The 18,259-nt window shown below is 33.6% G+C and overlaps 2 protein-coding genes across 2 annotated transcripts in view; one reads left to right on the top strand and one right to left on the bottom strand.

The window, feature by feature from the left end:
* Positions 1 to 1,849: 1,849 nt before the first annotated feature.
* Positions 1,850 to 18,259, top strand: part of LOC118060457 (mediator of RNA polymerase II transcription subunit 15a) — a 54,814-nt gene continuing 38,404 nt past the window's right edge. The window contains exons 1-5 of the mRNA XM_073405818.1: positions 1,850 to 2,026; positions 2,405 to 2,495; positions 3,248 to 3,568; positions 4,140 to 4,210; positions 8,382 to 8,516. Of these exons, the coding sequence (XP_073261919.1) occupies positions 1,889 to 2,026; positions 2,405 to 2,495; positions 3,248 to 3,568; positions 4,140 to 4,210; positions 8,382 to 8,516 (756 nt within the window). The 5' untranslated portion in view covers positions 1,850 to 1,888. The remainder of the gene's footprint in view (positions 2,027 to 2,404; positions 2,496 to 3,247; positions 3,569 to 4,139; positions 4,211 to 8,381; positions 8,517 to 18,259) is intronic.
* On the bottom strand, positions 11,112 to 13,536 carry LOC118060459 (cuscuta receptor 1). The gene is made up of 6 exons (XM_073405815.1): positions 13,072 to 13,536; positions 12,808 to 12,972; positions 12,545 to 12,691; positions 11,644 to 11,802; positions 11,396 to 11,476; positions 11,112 to 11,284 (listed from the first exon to the last, which is right to left on the bottom strand). The coding sequence occupies exons 1-6, from the start codon at positions 13,433 to 13,435 to the stop codon at positions 11,127 to 11,129; spliced, it is 1,074 nt and encodes a 357-aa protein (XP_073261916.1). The 5' UTR covers positions 13,436 to 13,536; the 3' UTR covers positions 11,112 to 11,126.

The raw sequence follows: 18,259 nt of genomic DNA, 5'->3' as shown, positions 1-18,259 counted from the left end.
TTTCCTGCTTTCAAACTAGTACTCGAACCAAATCACTGATCATGTGAAAATTGAGAAAGCAATCAAACTCTTACATCGACTTCCAAGGTAAATCACTAAGAACCTCGGCTGCATCAGAGGTTCATCGTAAGTTGTTTCCACGGGAAGTGAGCCCTGTGTTGCATTTGTTTTTACAGTCATCGGCATCCTTCTTCCAAGACAACAGTGTGCCGCTGGGCAGGCTAATTGGAATTCAACCGGGGAATGGAGCTTTGTATTTCCCGAGGAGAGTCCATGTAGATGAAGAAGAAAAGATAGGCATAAGAGCTATGAGGGCTGCAAGTTCTGAAGTCTCTGGAGCACGCAGGGCAGATATGTCTCAAGGGATCTGCATTCCTTTAGTGTTTGGCACCCAAGAAAAGATGGGCAAAAGTAAGAGCAAGTCGAGACAATGATTTAGAAGGATTTGAAGGGAAATAACATCGGTGGCATACATCGTTTCTGCTCTGCTTTTAGAAGGATTTATTGTAATTGAACAGCAATATCCATTTCACTGTAGCCATTTAGAAGTTCACATTCATTTTTTTTATATATAGTTTTTTTGGGTTGACCTGGGTTAACCCGGGTCAACCCATTTGACCTGTGATCCGATTATTTGACCTGGTCGGATTTCAAAACTATGGTGAAATCACATTGCAATGGCAACTGAGACGCATATATTTACTTTTCAGAATATAAAAAAAGATGAACAAACATCTTATGCCATTTATGACCATATTATAAATTTTGAGGACTGAAAAAGCCTATAAATGGCAACATTTGTCTAACAACGACCTAGACAAAAACTCCCTGATACTTAATCATGTTAATATTCTATAACGAAGAGATTTTACATGGTTAAGCATGAACTCAACCATATTAAAAAATCTGGACAGCCCCACTGCAAGATGTTCAATTCTTGCTTAGTACGTAAAAGAAATACAAAGATTTTAGTTATTTTAGTCATTTTAATAAATATTTTAGTTAATTTATTAAATTTATAATGATCTGATTTCTACGCATATTAAAAAATCAACTTAATGATCAATTTTCTATAATTTCAGCATTACTAAAAACATCCAAACTAATAAACTATTAGTTATTTTAGTCATTTTAATAAACATTTTAGTTATGAATTCACCTAACTAAAAGAAAGCGCGGGAACACCCACCGCGCGAGAAGAAACGCGAAAAACAGAGAGGGAGCGCGGTAAAGACGGTGAAGCCACAGGACTCACACACAGTGCACCGTGTTTTAATGAGCACTCTTAGTTTTATATATATATATATATATATATAATTCTTTCAGTTTTAGTTTTGTCAGTTATGAACAGTGAAGCAGCACTAGAAAACACTTCTTAAAGTTGAAAAGCAGTAGACAAAAATCAATTAGCCACAATGGTGCATGGTTTCCTAGATTCTCAGCATAAAGTTGAATGTTTTGTTGACCTCTCTACATCCAAAATCATATAGACAGCTTCTGCTGGCACTTGCATTGGTCAATGAATACTGTAGAGTATATATTGCAGTGTGAGATAAGGTTAACTCGTTGCATTTTCATATATTGAAAGGATTTCTCTTCTTTTCTTTGTCAATTACAGCACATGCATAGAAGTTACTCAGAGTAAATGCTATTGTAATGTTTTCACAGACTCCCCTGCTTTGCAACTAAGTCACTAATATATGAAGCTCGTAGCTAGAATTTTTAGACAGAAGGGTGGCCAAGTAAACTCCTATAATCTGTACCTCTGGAATAATACAGGGAAAGGATGTCTATGTATTTTGATGTCTTATAATACTTGACCAACTCTTGCTTATCTCATTATTTGCTCGCTGTTGCTAACTTCTCTATACTTGCCTGGTCATTAAAAATGAAACGTAATGATTTGCATGTGCAGAATGGAGACAATAAAGAGGCATCTTTTGTTTCTGGTCAGGAGGGATTACAAGAACTCAAGAAATTTGCCATACGTTTTGAGGAAAAGATTTATACTACCGCCACCAATCAGGTATTTGCCTAATGCGAGGTTCAATAATTATGATATTCTCTTGACATGAATATACACATGCATTTATGCATGTACAAATGTGTGTGTAGTGTGCTTACACTTCCTCACCGTTCACTCTGTATGCAAGGCTGATTGGGAGTTCGCATCTTTTTGTTAATTCTCTTGACAAGTGTTTTATTTAGAGTGAACAAGTTCAAGTACAAGGGAAGTGTGCAAAAAGAAAATAGCAAATCAATACATAAATAATTAAATAAAAAGAGAGGAAACAGAAGTATATCCTCACAAAAGATGAAATGATAGAGCATATATCCATTTTCCTCCTCTTGTAACATGGATTGCTCTGAGATCTAATGTTTTGTTATTAATATCTGATTTCAGTATGATTATCTGTGTAAAATATCTCTGGAGATGCTTTCAATGGAGATCAGGTCTCAAAACACCATGCCCACTGCCCCCATGGATCCAGCAGGTTATAATGCAGCCGAGCATTGAATTTCTAAACATCTTACCTTTTGTTTTTCTTCTCACATTGTTATCAAACTCTTTTACATTTTATTGCTGCATATTGCTATGTATATCGCCTTGCTGGAAAAATCTCATGATCACCTCCACAATGCTAATTCTATAATGCATGTGAAGTGTTTCATCCTTAACTTGTTAAGCAACAAGGACTGTGATGCATGGTATTTTATATTTTATGATTGAGATGGTAGATTTTAAAGATTTTCCTGTTTAGGAGGTAAGACGTCACTTTCTTGCTTTTCTTTCGAGAGAAAGCATTTGATCCTTTTTTCATATATAATAATGCTGGCAAGCATTGAATTTCTAAACATCTTACCTTTTGTTTTGTTTGTCACATTGTTATCAAACTCTTTTGCATTTTATGGCAACATATTGCTATGTGTATGGCATGCTTTAATCAAAAAGTTGAGTAATTGATGAATGTTATGCAAGAATATTACAGATTGTTTTTGTTTTCTGCCTCCTCCTTTTCTTTCCCCCACCCTGAAAATTGTCATATTATTTTTGTTTTCAGCCGCCTCTTCTTCCCCCATCCCCGAAAATTGTCAGAGGACACTTTTATGCTTTGAATCAAATCCATCCCAATTCTTTCGCTCATAACTTTATGTGTGGACTGCCGATGTTTCATTTGTCTTCCTTGTTCAGTGCCTTCTTTTTTTCTGTGACATGGTTTTCCCTTTTGCCTTTTATCTTGAACAGCATCCCATAGTATGTCCCCTGAAGTTCAGAATCAAGGGCTGTTTCTCCCTATCCTATTGTCCACTGATCAGTCTCAAGCACGTCAGCAGTTGGTATCACAGAACATGCAGAATTGCATGGCATCTAATGGAGTTCAAAGTTATGCTGGTTTACAAGCGGCACTGCCTCCTGTCTCTGGTGTAACCCAGACTATCCCCAACACTGTTGTCCAGAATCCTAACATGCAGAGTATCCCTGGTGTTTCACAGAACTCAGTGGGGAATTCAATGGGACAAGGGATTCCCTCCACTATGTTTGTCAATTCTCAGAGACAAATGCCAGGTAATGCTCTTTTTGGTAGCTTTATGTGCCACTGCTTCCCCTTGTGGCATTAGAAATGCCACTGGTATTGGAACTATTGCAATCACACATGCATTTGTAACCACACGATGCCCTACAGTGCGGTGCACCAACTGTTCACCTCTCATAATGGTTCAAGTCAGCAATACTCTTTTAGGTAGCTTTATGTGCCACTGCTGCCACTTGTGGCATTAGTAATGCCACTGCTATTGAAACCATTGCAATCACACACGCATTTGTTACCACATCATACCCTCCAGTGCATTGCACCAGCTGTTCACCCTCGGATTCTGCATTTATATGATTACATAACATTTAGATGAAGTTCCTAATCCAAAAAGGACTTGTATTCCTATATAGGAAAATACTAATACCTAATGAAGCTCGCTATACTTTGGGAATAATTAAATACTAAATGGAAAATAAAACTGAGACTTGCAATATTTCATAATTTTCAGCAAGTGTTAAAATTACAGAAATACCCTTGTAGATGGAAAACACACAAAAATACATGAATTCTAACATTTTGTTGTCTGCATTGAAATTTTTGTAGCATCCCTAGATTCTACAGCACAGACTGGACATGCAAAAGGCGCTGATTGGCAAGAGGAGATCTATCAGAAGGTAATTTCTTTGATTTACTGTTCATTAGATGGAGTTCATTATGCCATAGTCTTGCAAGATTTCAATGGAAAAAGGTCTCAAGAAAATAAGTGGGGATTATTCCATTGAATCATTACCATATCCAGTATAATAAATAATTTTTTAATTAAATTAAAATCTGTATCTCATGACAATTAGACCCAAAATAAGTTAAATAAAAAAGGGAAGAAATTGTCTAAAGACCGATTTGTAAGAATATGAAAGGAAATAAAATGAAAAAAACACTAAATCAAGAAGCAAAAAAAATTGCAAGGACTACGTAAAAAAACAAAAAATATATATAAAGAGAAGCATAACTTTTTAGTATAGTAGTTTATTTCTAATTAAATTGAAAGCTTTATCTTAAATAATGAGGCCAAAAAAAAAAATTAAATAAAAAATAAGGACTAATTTGTAAAAAAAAACAAAACAAAACCAAATAAAAAAGAAATTTTTTTTAAATAAAGTGTTTCACTATTCATATAAAAATGAAACACTATTATAGTACCTAACTAGATATGTAGCCCATATTACCGGCAATCCTAATTTTTTTAATGCAAAAGCATTGTCAAATGTGAAAAAAAAATATTTTAAAAACAATTATATGCGTGCAATAGAATAAAGATTTGATTTGAAAATGCATGCTAAAGATCTAAGATTTTAAACATAAACTAAAAAAAAACTAGAATTATATACAAAAAACCGCTTAAAAGAGATCAATGATTCATTATAGACTATGAGATAAAACATCGTGGATTAGTATAATATATTTACCTTTTTCCCTTCTCTATACAAAACAATTGACTTACTAACGAGGTAAAGTTATCTTTTCCAGTGATCTAAAGGTTATTTGTAAATTGATTGGGGATAATTTAATAGGTTTACTCCTTTTTCGCACACTAAAACTACATCGTCGTCCTTGCAAGCAAAAAAACAATTGATCTTTTGGTTAGGGTCTATTTTTGTCTATTTTATTTTATTTAAACAGTAAAATGACATCAATACCCTTGAGAGTTCAAAAATATTGACCTTGACAAAAGGTGTCTTTTAGTCTTTTTCATGTTTTGTGTACTGTAAAATGATAAAGTTAACCTTAGAATAAAAAAAATCTAAAGTTGGCTTGGGATAACATTTTCATCCTTGCAATATGGCTTCTTTTTTTTTTTTTTGTAATATTTATATGCTTTTAAGAACGATTTAGTAATTTAAAGTATTAAAATATTAATAAATCAATAAAAAAGATTGACATGTGCATAGCACATGTCAGCACATGATAGGCCACCACGTTATCAAGGAGACGTGTGATAGTTCAACGTGTAATGTGAAGGTGTAGTTGATGGTGTGGCGTGTGTTGCCATATTCGCGTTGGTTCAGTGGCGACAAAGTATTTTTTCCCTCCCCATCTTCTCTTTTATGTTTTAGTATCCACGTTGAGCCTTTAAAAATTTAATTGTATCCTTGGGATTATATTTATATTAATGCAACTCTTTTTTTTCCCAATCTTCTATTTTTTTTCATATCAACACAACAACAAGGGAAAATACCATGCAACGTAAAATTTATTTCCCTGTACAATCAATGCAACAAGTACACAAATAACAAACGATAAGGAATTTAACATAGTCATGGAATTTAACAGAAGATATATACACTCCTAGATTCTCGTGGCTCCCCTGTTCGATTAGAAACAGAGATTCAAGAAGCTATGCTACTGTCCTGAGACAAGAGTTCCAATAAATTCTACTGTAAGTTCCCAAGACACTCTTTATCCAGAAAATCATTCCTCTGCTTTGCATAAAGTGATCCATGAATCTGTAGAAGAAGAAGCTGTATGGTTAGGATATAGTCTTGTTGGGTCAATTAAAGAGGGTGTGAATTAACGTAGGCCCGGTTTCACTATGCAGTAGAGACATTGAAGATAAAGTACGAAGAGAAAAGAAGCCTCAATCGCTCAACATGAGTGTTTGAAGTGGCTCGACTCAAAGAAACCAAATTCGGTTGTTTATATTTGCTTTGGAAGCATGGCAAACCTCACTGCCTCTCAGCTTAAGGAGATTGCAGCAGGTAGTTAGAAGAAACAAAAAGAGTCAAGAAGACAAGGAAGATTGTTTTAAAAAGTTGGTGAAAAGGAAACTGGAGTTAAAGGAATGGCTTAGAGTGCACGGAGATCATGTTAAAAGTGAAGCTGTAGAGAAGCAAAGGAAATGAGTAGCAGAGCAAAGAAGCTAGGAGAAACGACCAGGAAGGCTGTTGAAGATCAAGGTGGATCTTCTTGCTCCGATTTCAATGCTTTGATTGAATAACTGAGTTGGAGTCGCCCTTGAAACAGAGGCAGATGTAGGCAGATGTAAGGGTTGTCACACATGCATAGAATATTTTGTCTCTACTTAGTAGTGGTTTTGTCACACATGCAATTTATTTTCGGTGAAGTCTTGAGAGTTGAAAGAGTAATCACAGCCGAGTCAATGACCAATCCAAATCAGTTCCCTTCCTAATGGTTCAGGAATGAGAAGTCCAGCTTTATATATTTAACCCAAGTAACTAATCAAATAGAAAGGCTGAGCTTAAAGACAGTACAGTACAAATTAAGCACCCAATAGCAAGTAGGAACGACCATCTCCCCAGTAACAAATTCACCTTCTGAAGTTGGAGAAGTTGCGAAAACTAGCCACCACAAAATAGTAGTAAGTATCGATGCAGTCTTCGATGAAGTACAACCACCTGCATCCCCAATATGGATTGATGTAGAGAATTGTTGCAATTGTCATCACCACAATTGTGTAACATACACCGAAATTGATGTAGAAAAAGTCAATGTCTATGAAACCATCATCTCCTTGTTCATCATTAGGCACTGGCTGTGACGGCACTGCTTCCTCACTACAATTGTTTCGCAATGGAGGTCCACACAAGAGAGGATTTGCTTCGTAACAATTTCAATCATCGAAGATCCCGAACTGATATTTTCTCTCAGGTGTTTTACCTGTCAAGTTATTGTACGCCACACTAAAAACTTCAAGTGTGGTAATTTCATTAAGTTGTGGAGGGATGATACCATTCAAGTTGTTGTACGAAAGATCCAAACTCTCAATCGGCTTTAGGTTTGATAATGTTGCAGGGATAGATCTAGTGAGATTGTTGTGTGATAAGTTTAATGACACTATCTCACTTAAGTTTCCAAATTCTAGTGGGATTGCTCCTACAAAGTTGTTAATGGAGAGATCAATATCAGACATGTAGCTGAGAGTCTTCCTCTTGTAACCATAATACATATTTTTAGTTGTAAATTCTATCACTTCTTCTGTGAAGTCAAGCAGAAAACCCTCTTCCAAGCTGTAAATACTATCCACTAGTGGTGGACCCATTGTTTCATAATAAGCTTTTTCTATGGACCCTAGTGGAAAATAAGCTCTGTGATACGCCAACGCTTTCTGGGAACTTTCCTTGAAAGTAAGATTGCCCAAACAGGAGGGTAGCGGACCAGAGAGCTGGTTTTGTTAAACATCCAAAATGCTTAATTGTTCTAACAAGCATAACTAAACAGGGAGCTCACCATCAAAGTGATTAGCCCTAAGAAGAAGAACACTCAATGATGAAAGATTGCCAAACCAATTTGGAATGGAGCCAGTGAAGCTATTATCTTAAAGATCCATCATAACCAGGAAAGAGCTGTTATAAAATCCATATGTTAATGGACCGCTCAATCTATTTTTGGATAGATGCACATGGATTAGAGATGGTGAACTAAAACAAGATGGTATATATCCATTGAATAGATGCACATGGATTAGAGATGGTGAACTAAAACAAGATGGTATATATCCATTGAATAGATGCACATGGATTAGTCTTGCAAGATTTCAATGGAAAAAAGTCTCAAGAAAATAAGTGGGACTTATTCCATTGAATCATGACCATATCTAGTATTGTTGAATTTTATAGAAAATGATGTTGAAATTCTGAATGTCTCAAGTCATAGCTGCATGTTTGATAAGGACAATTTTTTTTTTGTGCTTAGAAGAGTATTAAAACGGGAATAAGAGTGCTTGTTGATAAGGACACTTTTTTTTTTTTTGTGCTTAGGAGACCAATATTTGCTGAGCAATTCTATAATGAAAAGTTGGTGACTGATGTTTTAAAAACTGGAGTTAAGGAATGGCTTAGAGTGCATGGAGATCATGTTAAAAGTGAAGCTGTAGAGAAGGCAATCACTCAAATTATGATGGGTGAAGAAGCAGAGGAAATGAGTAGCAGAGCAAAGAAACGGCCAGGAAGGCTGTTGAAGAAGGTGGATCTTCTCGCCCTTGAAACAAAGGCATAAAATAGTTTGTTTATACTTTAGTCGTGGTTTTGGCAATTTATTTTCAGACAAGTCTTAAGAGTTGAAAGAGTAATCACACCCGAGTCAATGACCAATCCAAATCAGTTTCCTTCCTAATGATTCAGGAATGAGAAGTCCAGCTTATATATTTAGCCCAAATAACTAATCAAATAGAAAGGCTGAGCTTAGAGACAGTACACTATAAATTACCAATAGCTAGACAAACAATCATCACAAACTAGTGACGACCATCTCCCCAGTAACAAATTCACCTTCTGAAGTTGGAGAACTTTTGAAAACTAGCCACTACAAAATAATAGCAAGTATCTATGCAGTCTTCGATGAAGTACAACCACCTGCGTCGCCAATATGGATTGATGTAGAGAACTGCTGCAATTGTCATCACCACAACTGTATAACATACACCGAAACTGATGTAGAAAAACTCCATGTCTATAAAACCATCATCTCCTTGTTCATCATTAGGCACTGGCTGGGACGGCACTGCTTCCTCACTACAATTTTTTTGCAATGGAGGTCCACACAAGAAAGGATTTCCTTCGTAACAATTTTCATCGAAGGTCCCAAACTGATATTTTCTCTCGGGTGTCCTACCTGATAAGTTATTGTGCGCCACACTAAAAACTTCCAGTGTGGTAACTTCAGTAAGTTGTGGAGGGATGGCACCATGCAAGTTATTGTAAGAAAGATCCAAACTCTCAATATGCTTTAGGTTTGAGAATGTTGCAGGGATAGATCCAGTGAGATTGTTGTGTGATAAGTTTAATGACAGTATCTTACTTAAGTTTCCAAATTCTGGTGGGATTGCTCCTATGAAGCTGTTATTAGAGAGATCAAGACCAGACATGTAGCTGAGAACTTTCCCCTTGTACCTATAATACATATTTTTAGTTGTAAATTCTGTCACTTCTTCTGTAAAGTTAAGGGTTATAAACTTGATTAAGCTGTACATACTATCCATTAGCGATGGACCCATTGTTTCATAATAAGCTTTGGTTATTGGCATTGATCCAAAATAAAAGCTGGGTTTCACTTTTGCTTTCTGGGAACTTTCCTTGAAAGTAAGATTGCCCAAACATGAGGGTAGTGGACCAGAGAGCTGGTTTTGTGAAACATCTAAAATGCTTAATTGTTCTAACAAGCATAACTGAACAGGGAGCTCACCATCAAAGTGATTATCCCTCAGAAGAAGAACACTCAATGATGAAAGATTGCCAATCCAGTTTGGAATGGAGCTGGTAAAGTTGTTATCTCGAAGATCTATCGTAACCAGGGAAGAACTGTTAAAAAATCCATATTTTAATGGACCGCTCAATCTATTTTTGGATAGATGAATATGGGTTATTTGTGGTGGATTGAAACAAGATGGCATATCTCCAGACAAGTTGTTCCCAGAAAGGTCCAAATATTCAAGCTGGTCAAACTTACAAAAGTCTCTTGGGATCGAACCCTTAAAATGGTTTTTGGACAAATCAATTACTCCAAGATGCGTAAAATTAACGAAGCTCCTTGGAAGCATGCCTGAAAATTGATTGTTACTCAAATCCAATACAGTCCACACTTTCCACCCATGTAATGGAAAATCTGATAACTGACCCCAAAAGTTGTTACGGCTTAGGTAGAGAAAAGTCAGGCTAGAAGAATTGAACACCGAGGTCGGTAATTGCCCACCCAAATTGTTGTTTGACAGCTCAAGAACCACTATTGTTGTTAGTTGTTCTATTTTTACTGCAGACAATTGATTGTTGGATAAATCTAAATATAAAAGAGAGCTAATATTTCCTAAACAAGAAGGAATAGAACCTGTGAATCCATTCTTAGCCATCCTTAGGATCCTGAGATTTGGAAAGATCAAACAAATAGCTTTTAGAATTTGACCGTTCATGTTGTTGTTAGAAATATCTAGTTCGGTCATATTCGAATATGAATATGGGTGATCTTGCAACTGTAAAGTACTAACAAAGTAGTTGTCACTTAGATATAGTTGCTCCAATCGTGTATTGTTCTTAAGCAACCACGATGGAAACAGTCCGATGATGTTGTTGTGGGAGAGATCAAGGGCTCTTAAGTCGTATTGGTAATAGAGAAAGTTGGGAATATCTACATTGAGTTCTTCCGATGTTGGACTACGTGATAAGCAGAAAAAGGCTAGTTGGAACTTTGGAATCAAATTATCAAAGGCAGCAAGTTCCGTTACTAGTCTGTTGTTCTCACTGGAGAAGAACTTGAGGCTTGAGTGGTTCATAAAAGGTTTCATTGAAGTGGGAACTTCAAATAGGTTATTTGATAGTGAGAGAAATTCAAGGGATACGAGGTTGGTAAGAGGACCAGAGGCAATATTTCCAGTAAACTGGTTCTTAGAAACATCTAATAGTTGTAGAGATGACAAGTTCCCCAAACAATATGGGAGTGAACCTCCAAAATTATTTTTAGCAAGATCTAACTGCCTTAGATTCTTCAATTCACACCAACCTGTATAATTTATCTCGAAACAGTCAAAACAATGTTGAAAGAATCTTTTATTGATGATGTAATTATAGGCGGATGTAGAGTTGTTTATTTACCTTGAGTGGGTAGGGTGCCATGGAGGTCACATTTAGCAACAGACAAAACTTTAAGAGCAGGCAATGCTCCAATGTTCTGGAGAAAGTTTATTGGGAGAGAAGTATTATCCAGATGCAATTCTTTAAGGGTGCTAGAATTGAAGAAAGTCCCTGTGAAAAGAAGAAGAAGAAAAAAGATATGATGAAAATAGTGGTGGTACATAATGGCCATTCCATTCAATATTATTAATTATGATTTTAAGAAACTAAACTATGATTAACCTTGACTTAAATTAGTATCCTTGAGAGAAAGGGTCTTCAGGGATATTGGCAATGACTGCAGGAATTCCAGCATCCTTAAACCTATGATGTGTAGAATTGAAAATAGGCAATCAAGTAATTAGTGAAATTAAGTGTTATCTTGATCGAGTTCTTAAACCTATGATAAAGAACTGATACTTTTGTAGTGAGATGATTTTTGGATATAAACAACAAAATGCCTGAAAAATCTAGAGATTTCACAACTTTACCATTGACAGTCGTTGATCCTAGCAGCATATTGCCTGATAAATTTAAAGACTTGAGAGAAGAAAGTCCATGTAGATGTGATAAAATGTTGTCGATGAATATATTATAGCTCAGGTCCAGGTTCTCGAGTTTCCCCAAATGTGATGATATGATCTCAAAACCTGCAAGAGAGTTGTTTCTAAGAGTAAGTCATAATTATAAGCTCACGATATGCATAATATATAGAAACTAAAGATAATTAGAATTGATGAGATGATATTGTTCAATTGATAAATGATTCTCAAATTATACATAAAAAGATGGAAGCTAAGTTATGATAAAGAAACTTATAATTAAGACCTCATCGGTAATTAAAACAAGAATAATAATCGTAACTTAATTCCTCTATCTATTTAGTTAGTAAGATGCTTAGTTGTCACTAATTTAGTAATTATAATTTGTTCCTAACTGCCTCTGTTTTCTAGCAAGTTTCCCAATTTTATCCATGGCATTAAAGAATTATAAACTTTTTCACGTTTTATTTCTCAAAGTCCAAATATTTCACCATTCACCACGACCATAAGGCAATATATCCTCCACTACAGAATAATATTTTGATTTAAAAAAGGTCCAAAATAATATAAAACTATAATTAAAAAGAGAGGAAATAATAAATGGCTACAAACAAGAATTAAATATGAAATATGTGGGTTTTATGTTGTGGTCTTCATTGATAAAACAGTTCGAGAGTTTTTCTAATAAAGAAATTGGCAGTCTCTTGTTGGCTGTCTAGTGATTTGTATTAGAGAGTTTTTTTGATAGTTTTTATTAAATAGATATAAAGTCCTCATTTTTGTTGATAAGGAAACAATATAATTAAGAGAATGTCATGTGAAGCATCTAGGTAGAAACTGTGTGTTATACCTGATCCTGTCAACTTATTGCGTGAAAGATCCAAAGACTTGAGGGATGAAAATCCAGTTAGAGATGGAAAAATGCTATCGTTGTATTGATTCCCATTTAGATGAAGGTTCTCCAGCTTTTTCAACCTTGATGACAAGACTTTGAGACCTGCATGATGTTCCTCAAGAGGATATTGAAAGGAAATAATTAAACGCATAGAAAAAAATGATATGAGGAGGAGAAAAGAAAAGGTTTCAAAGCTAAATAAATAACTAAAAGGTTACCATTGAAGCTACCTTCTGATCCAGCTGTCAACTCAGTAAATGATAGATCCAAAGACTTGAGAGTGGAAAGGTTACCATTGAAACATGACAAAATGCTTTTATCATTATTAAATCGGTTAGCACTTAGGTCAAGTTCCCTCAGTTTTGATGATAGGACTTCGAAGCCTGGAAAGAGAATCATCAAAGCAAGATAATTGACATTAAACACCAACCAACCTTCATTTATTTTATGATTATAATTAAGTGCAGAAACATTGAACTAACCTTCATTCTCCATGCAACCAACCAATCCAGTATATACCAAATCAAGACTTTGCAATTCTTTAAGAGGCAGAAACAAAGATGCGTTGAGAACCCAATCGCCCAAGCGGAAATCCCTTGCATAAGGAAGAGAGAGTTGGATCACTCGCCTTGTAGTGTTATCACACTCGATCCCATACCACTCACAACAATTACTATTGTCGTCCACCCAATCTCTCAAGTAAAAGCCATATGGGTGGATCAAAGATTGGATCTCCAAGAGACCAATCCTCTCTTCCTCCAAACATCCATAACAACGACCAGACCATTCGCCAACCAGAGTCAATAATGCTAGCAACATCCAAGCCCCAATTCTTTTCATCATCATCTTAGATAATTCTATGAATTACTACCACGTAGAATATTGTTGTTTGTTATGTGCCTTTGGGCAACCATAGAGGTCCTATTTATACTACACTTTGGCCATTTAATTTCCTTGACTTTATCTGCATATCTAGTGCAGGTTTCATGTTTGGAGATTTGAATATTATATTTTTTTTTTGGAATATTCTTGGATTTGAATATTATTTTATTTTATTGTTCAGCACTTAAAGGCCCTCAGGCTTATCGAAGGAAATTGCCTTCATCCCAGTTAGTAGTTCCACAAGAACCACTCCAAAACTGTAGAACCACTCCAAAACTGTAAACATCACTTTTGTCCGTCAGTTGGCTTGTGTGCAAGTACTCAGGTCTAAGTATCCTAGAGTACCTCGCACCATTGTTGACAATTCAACATGATCCAACGGAATTAACCTAAAAGTGCAGTTCGGCCTTTATTTTATTGTTCAGTTCCGCCTTTAGTCTATTTGTATTTAATTATATTTTGGTTACTAATTATTCAATTTATAAAATAAATTAATTAATAAATAAAAATATTGTAGACATTCGTAAGATTGTTTTCATGACTTTATAATTATACTTCTCTAGTAATAATTTAGGGTTTCATGTTTTAAGATTTGAATATTATTTTATTTCTTTTTGGAATATTCTTAGATTTGAATATTATTTTATTCTATTGTTTAGCACTTAGTCTATTTATATTTAATTATATTTTGGTTACTAATTATCCAATTTATATAAATAAAATAAAATAAGAAAAATTATTGTAGTACTTCATCATTGTTATCGACATTCGTGTGTGATTCTGCATAAAATTTGTTTTACTTTATAATTGTACTTCTCTCATCATAATTTAAGGTTTCATATTTTGAGATTTGAATATTATTTTATTTCTTTTTGGAATATTCTAGGATTTGAATATTATTTTAATTTATTGTTTAGCACTTGGTCTATTTACATTAAATTATATTTTCCAATTTATATAAATAAAATATAATAAAAAAATTGTTGTAGTACTTCAGCATTGTTATCGATATTCGTGTGTGATTCCGTGTAAAATCTTTTTTACTTTATAATTGTACTTCTCTCCTCATAATTTAGGGTTTCATGTTTTGAGATTTTAATATTATTTTATTTCTTTTTGGAATATTTTAGGATTTGAATATTATTTAGGGTTACTAATTATCCAATTTATATATATATATAAAATAAGATTATTGCAGTACTCCATGTAATTCCGCATATGATCTTTTTGACTTTAATAATTATAGTTCTCTCATCATAATTTAGAATCATTTAAAAGTATTTGCATGGTGTCATCACTATCTTATATATAATTAAATGCATAAATTATCAATAATAATAAACTTGGAATAATTATAAATCTTATCCCTATGGATTGTGTGGCTACAGTACTATATACAAAAACTTCAAATACATAATATATATATATATATATATAATATATATATATATATATATATATATATATGTAGATATATATATATATATATATATATGTATGTATGTATGTATGTATGTATAGCTGTCAATGACCTGAAACATGCAAATTAAAATTCAAAGTGTGGGCATTGAATTTCTTGTCAGTTTACACCTTTCTGTGGTGTTTCCTCTTTCCATTGATTGAAGAGCGTCTAAGAGGAAAAACTGAAAAGGCAAAAGTTCTGTTGTACAGTGAAAAAGAGCATGAGAAATACACAGAAGCAGAGATGCATGAGTCGTTCTTCACTCTCGTCCATCGTTCTTCACTCCAACCATCGGGCATAAGGGGACGGAGGACTTGAGAAAGGGCTGAGGGGTGGGTGAGATGTTGTGTCAAGAAATGATTTTGGGAAATTTCTTCATATTTGTTGAATAACTAAGATAAGATAGGAGTCTTGATCAAGGCAAGAACATAGGCTCTCCAAGACAATTGACCAGAAGGAGAGAAGGAAGGCTCTATATCCTTAGCACGTCAAACACTCCTTTGCATATTAGAGAAAATTGTCGAGTTATTTCTGCTTCTGCTTCTTTTTTTTCTTTTTCTTTTTTTATAATAATACAAGAGGGGAGGAAGTAATAACATAATATATATAAATCAAGTTAACGCATCAAGTCTATGACCTGGATCATGAATTCAGGATCAACAAATTCAATGTTAAGAGATTAAATTAAAGAAAAAAAACCATAAAAAACACATGGTTTAACAATATTAATCAATTATTAAAATCTTTCATTTTATATATATTAAAAATAAATATTAATAACTATTATATCAATTTGTGAATGTTTTAATTTGGATGTGAATAAATGTGTCATATATGACATTTTTCTTAAGAATGTCTCTTTCATTAAAACCAAAGTTATTAAACTAGATGAGGGTTAAGGTCAAAAATTGCCCTAATACTCGGATCAAGATTTGGGTCATAGTTCGGACAAGTTATCTTATGTTAACTAGAGTTAATCTAAAATTGTATCATTTTAATATTTTGTTTTTAGAAAAAATGAAAACTACATCATTAAAATTGTGGTTCTTTATGAAAATAAGTGTGGAAAATCATGCATTAATTTTGATGGTGATGGCAAAATCAAATAGTATTGTTTATAAAATGAACCACAAATGATATTATTTCCAAAATACTTCATGTCATTGTCATGACAATAAGTCTTTTTTTTTCTTTCTAAGGTATTTATCAATCTATTTTTCCATGATGTATGCCAGCGGAATGGTCCATGAGACCATTGCTATCAAGCATTTTTTCTATGAGATGGGTCCATGAGACCATTACCCTGTAAGCTTGGGAATGGATAATTAATATGCTTTAATTTCAATTTAATTAGTTTGCAAAAAAAAAAAATGCTTAAGCATAAAAAATAAATATCAAGTGTTAGAATGCAACAACCGATTTATTAATGGACAACGGACTTTAGATTAATACATGACGCAACTTTCAATGAAATTATATTTGTGGAGGTATTTACTCGGATGCGAATTATATTTCTATTTTTTATTTTAAAAAAAATCTATATACTACAACTAGCTTAAGAAAGTCACGTTCATCTAAAAAAAGAAAAAAATGAATTGCATAAAAGTGTCGCTATAAATGTTATTCTCCGAAAATATCTTCGTTCCTTGATAAAACTCTCTAAATTACTGTATATCTCTAACGGTGAAAATATCACTATAAATGGTGGCAATCCTCCTATCATTGCATTTTTTTTCCTCAAAATAGGTTCGACAGACAATCACCATCATGCATTTATGAGTTCATTGCCATCTGCACATTGGTCCATGAGACTATTGACATCATGCATTTTTTCCACGAGATGGGGTCGTACGCTTGGGGCTCTAAAAGTTATGGTTTTTAATTTAATTATGTGATGTCTATAATGGCAGGTATATTTTATTTTAATTTAAAAAATTGAATAAATTAAAAAAATATTACTTCTTCATAATCTTATCTTGTTCCATGAATTTAAAAAACTGGAATTTTTCGGTTCTATTCCAGCCATCTTGTTTATAGTATTTCTATTAGTAACAATGATTTTCTTGGAAGGATGGCTGCCTCTTGGTTGCTTGAAAATATACGGTTTTTTTTAGTTTAAATCTATTAATAAAAATATAATTTTATTGAATATTTTTTTATATACTTTTATTAGAGAAACCAATGTAAACAAATTTATGGACATACACTAGATTATCAAGTACTTCAATAGAAAAATAATCAAAGTGGTGTGGGTCCACATCATTTTTATCCATGTTTTTTGTATTAATCTCTTCATCCATTTACAGTCGGAGAAAAGAACATCACCTATTGCTTTTCTTGACTCTTCTTGCTTAGAAGATAAGGTATATGAATTTTTGAGTACCCATTCATTTTATTTAAAAAACTTTTAAGTGAAAATCAAAAACTTTATAAATATAGTCAAATAAATTGAAAATTATATGTGTTAATAAGCGAAAAAACCATAAACGTTGACTCAAAATAAAAATTAAAAATATTAAGAGATAAGTGTAGAGTTTTTTTTTTTTTTTATCAAACAACCATATGCTCTGATAAAAGGTAACAAAAAATCATATCCAATATCGAATGAAGAAACTAGAAAAAAAAAACATTGAAAAAGGAAACGGGTCAAAATTATATAAATACACTAATCTCATGATCATGAGCACATGATTAAAATAGTCCTATAAAAAGAAAAACTGTGTACAAGACAATGATCAACCTTGGTGATGTCTGAAGTGTATATCAAACATTTTATAACTTGCCATGTGCAACAAATATATCACTTGTTTTTATTGTCTTTTATTATGATCTGTTTTGTGCCTTACATTATTTAATATATTAAAATAAATTTAATAAATTATGCAAGATCTAATATTAGAAAGTTAACAGAAATAAATGTACCTCTGCCCACAAGCAGCTGGTACCTTCAAAATGCTGAGCTGTATATTAATTCCCAGGGACAATGATAACTTGTTGTTTTAACTAATCCCAATACTTTTAAATATGTTTGTAATTTTGGAGTTAGCTATATTCAAATTAGTTTTGTTGGCATGTAACCTCACCAAACAATTTAATACTTCACTAAACAATTTGCGTTGACCGTATTGACTGGGAGTCAATTATGGTCGTAGTGCTTTTATGCACTATCTGTTTGCGTGAATGGAAAGAAAAGCAGGGTGTGAAAATCATTTAAGGTTGTGAACGCGGATGCTTGACTTGCTGTGTACCATTTTGATTTTTAAACACAACCATCCAGTAATTTCCTGGTGATTTCCTTATGCATACTGTTTGATGAATCATTTAAG

Source organism: Populus alba, chromosome 17 (assembly GCF_005239225.2).
Source record: "Populus alba chromosome 17, ASM523922v2, whole genome shotgun sequence".
NCBI lineage: Eukaryota > Viridiplantae > Streptophyta > Magnoliopsida > Malpighiales > Salicaceae > Populus > Populus alba.
Note: the sequence above shows the minus strand (reverse complement) of the source record. Positions and strands in the feature narration are given on the sequence as shown.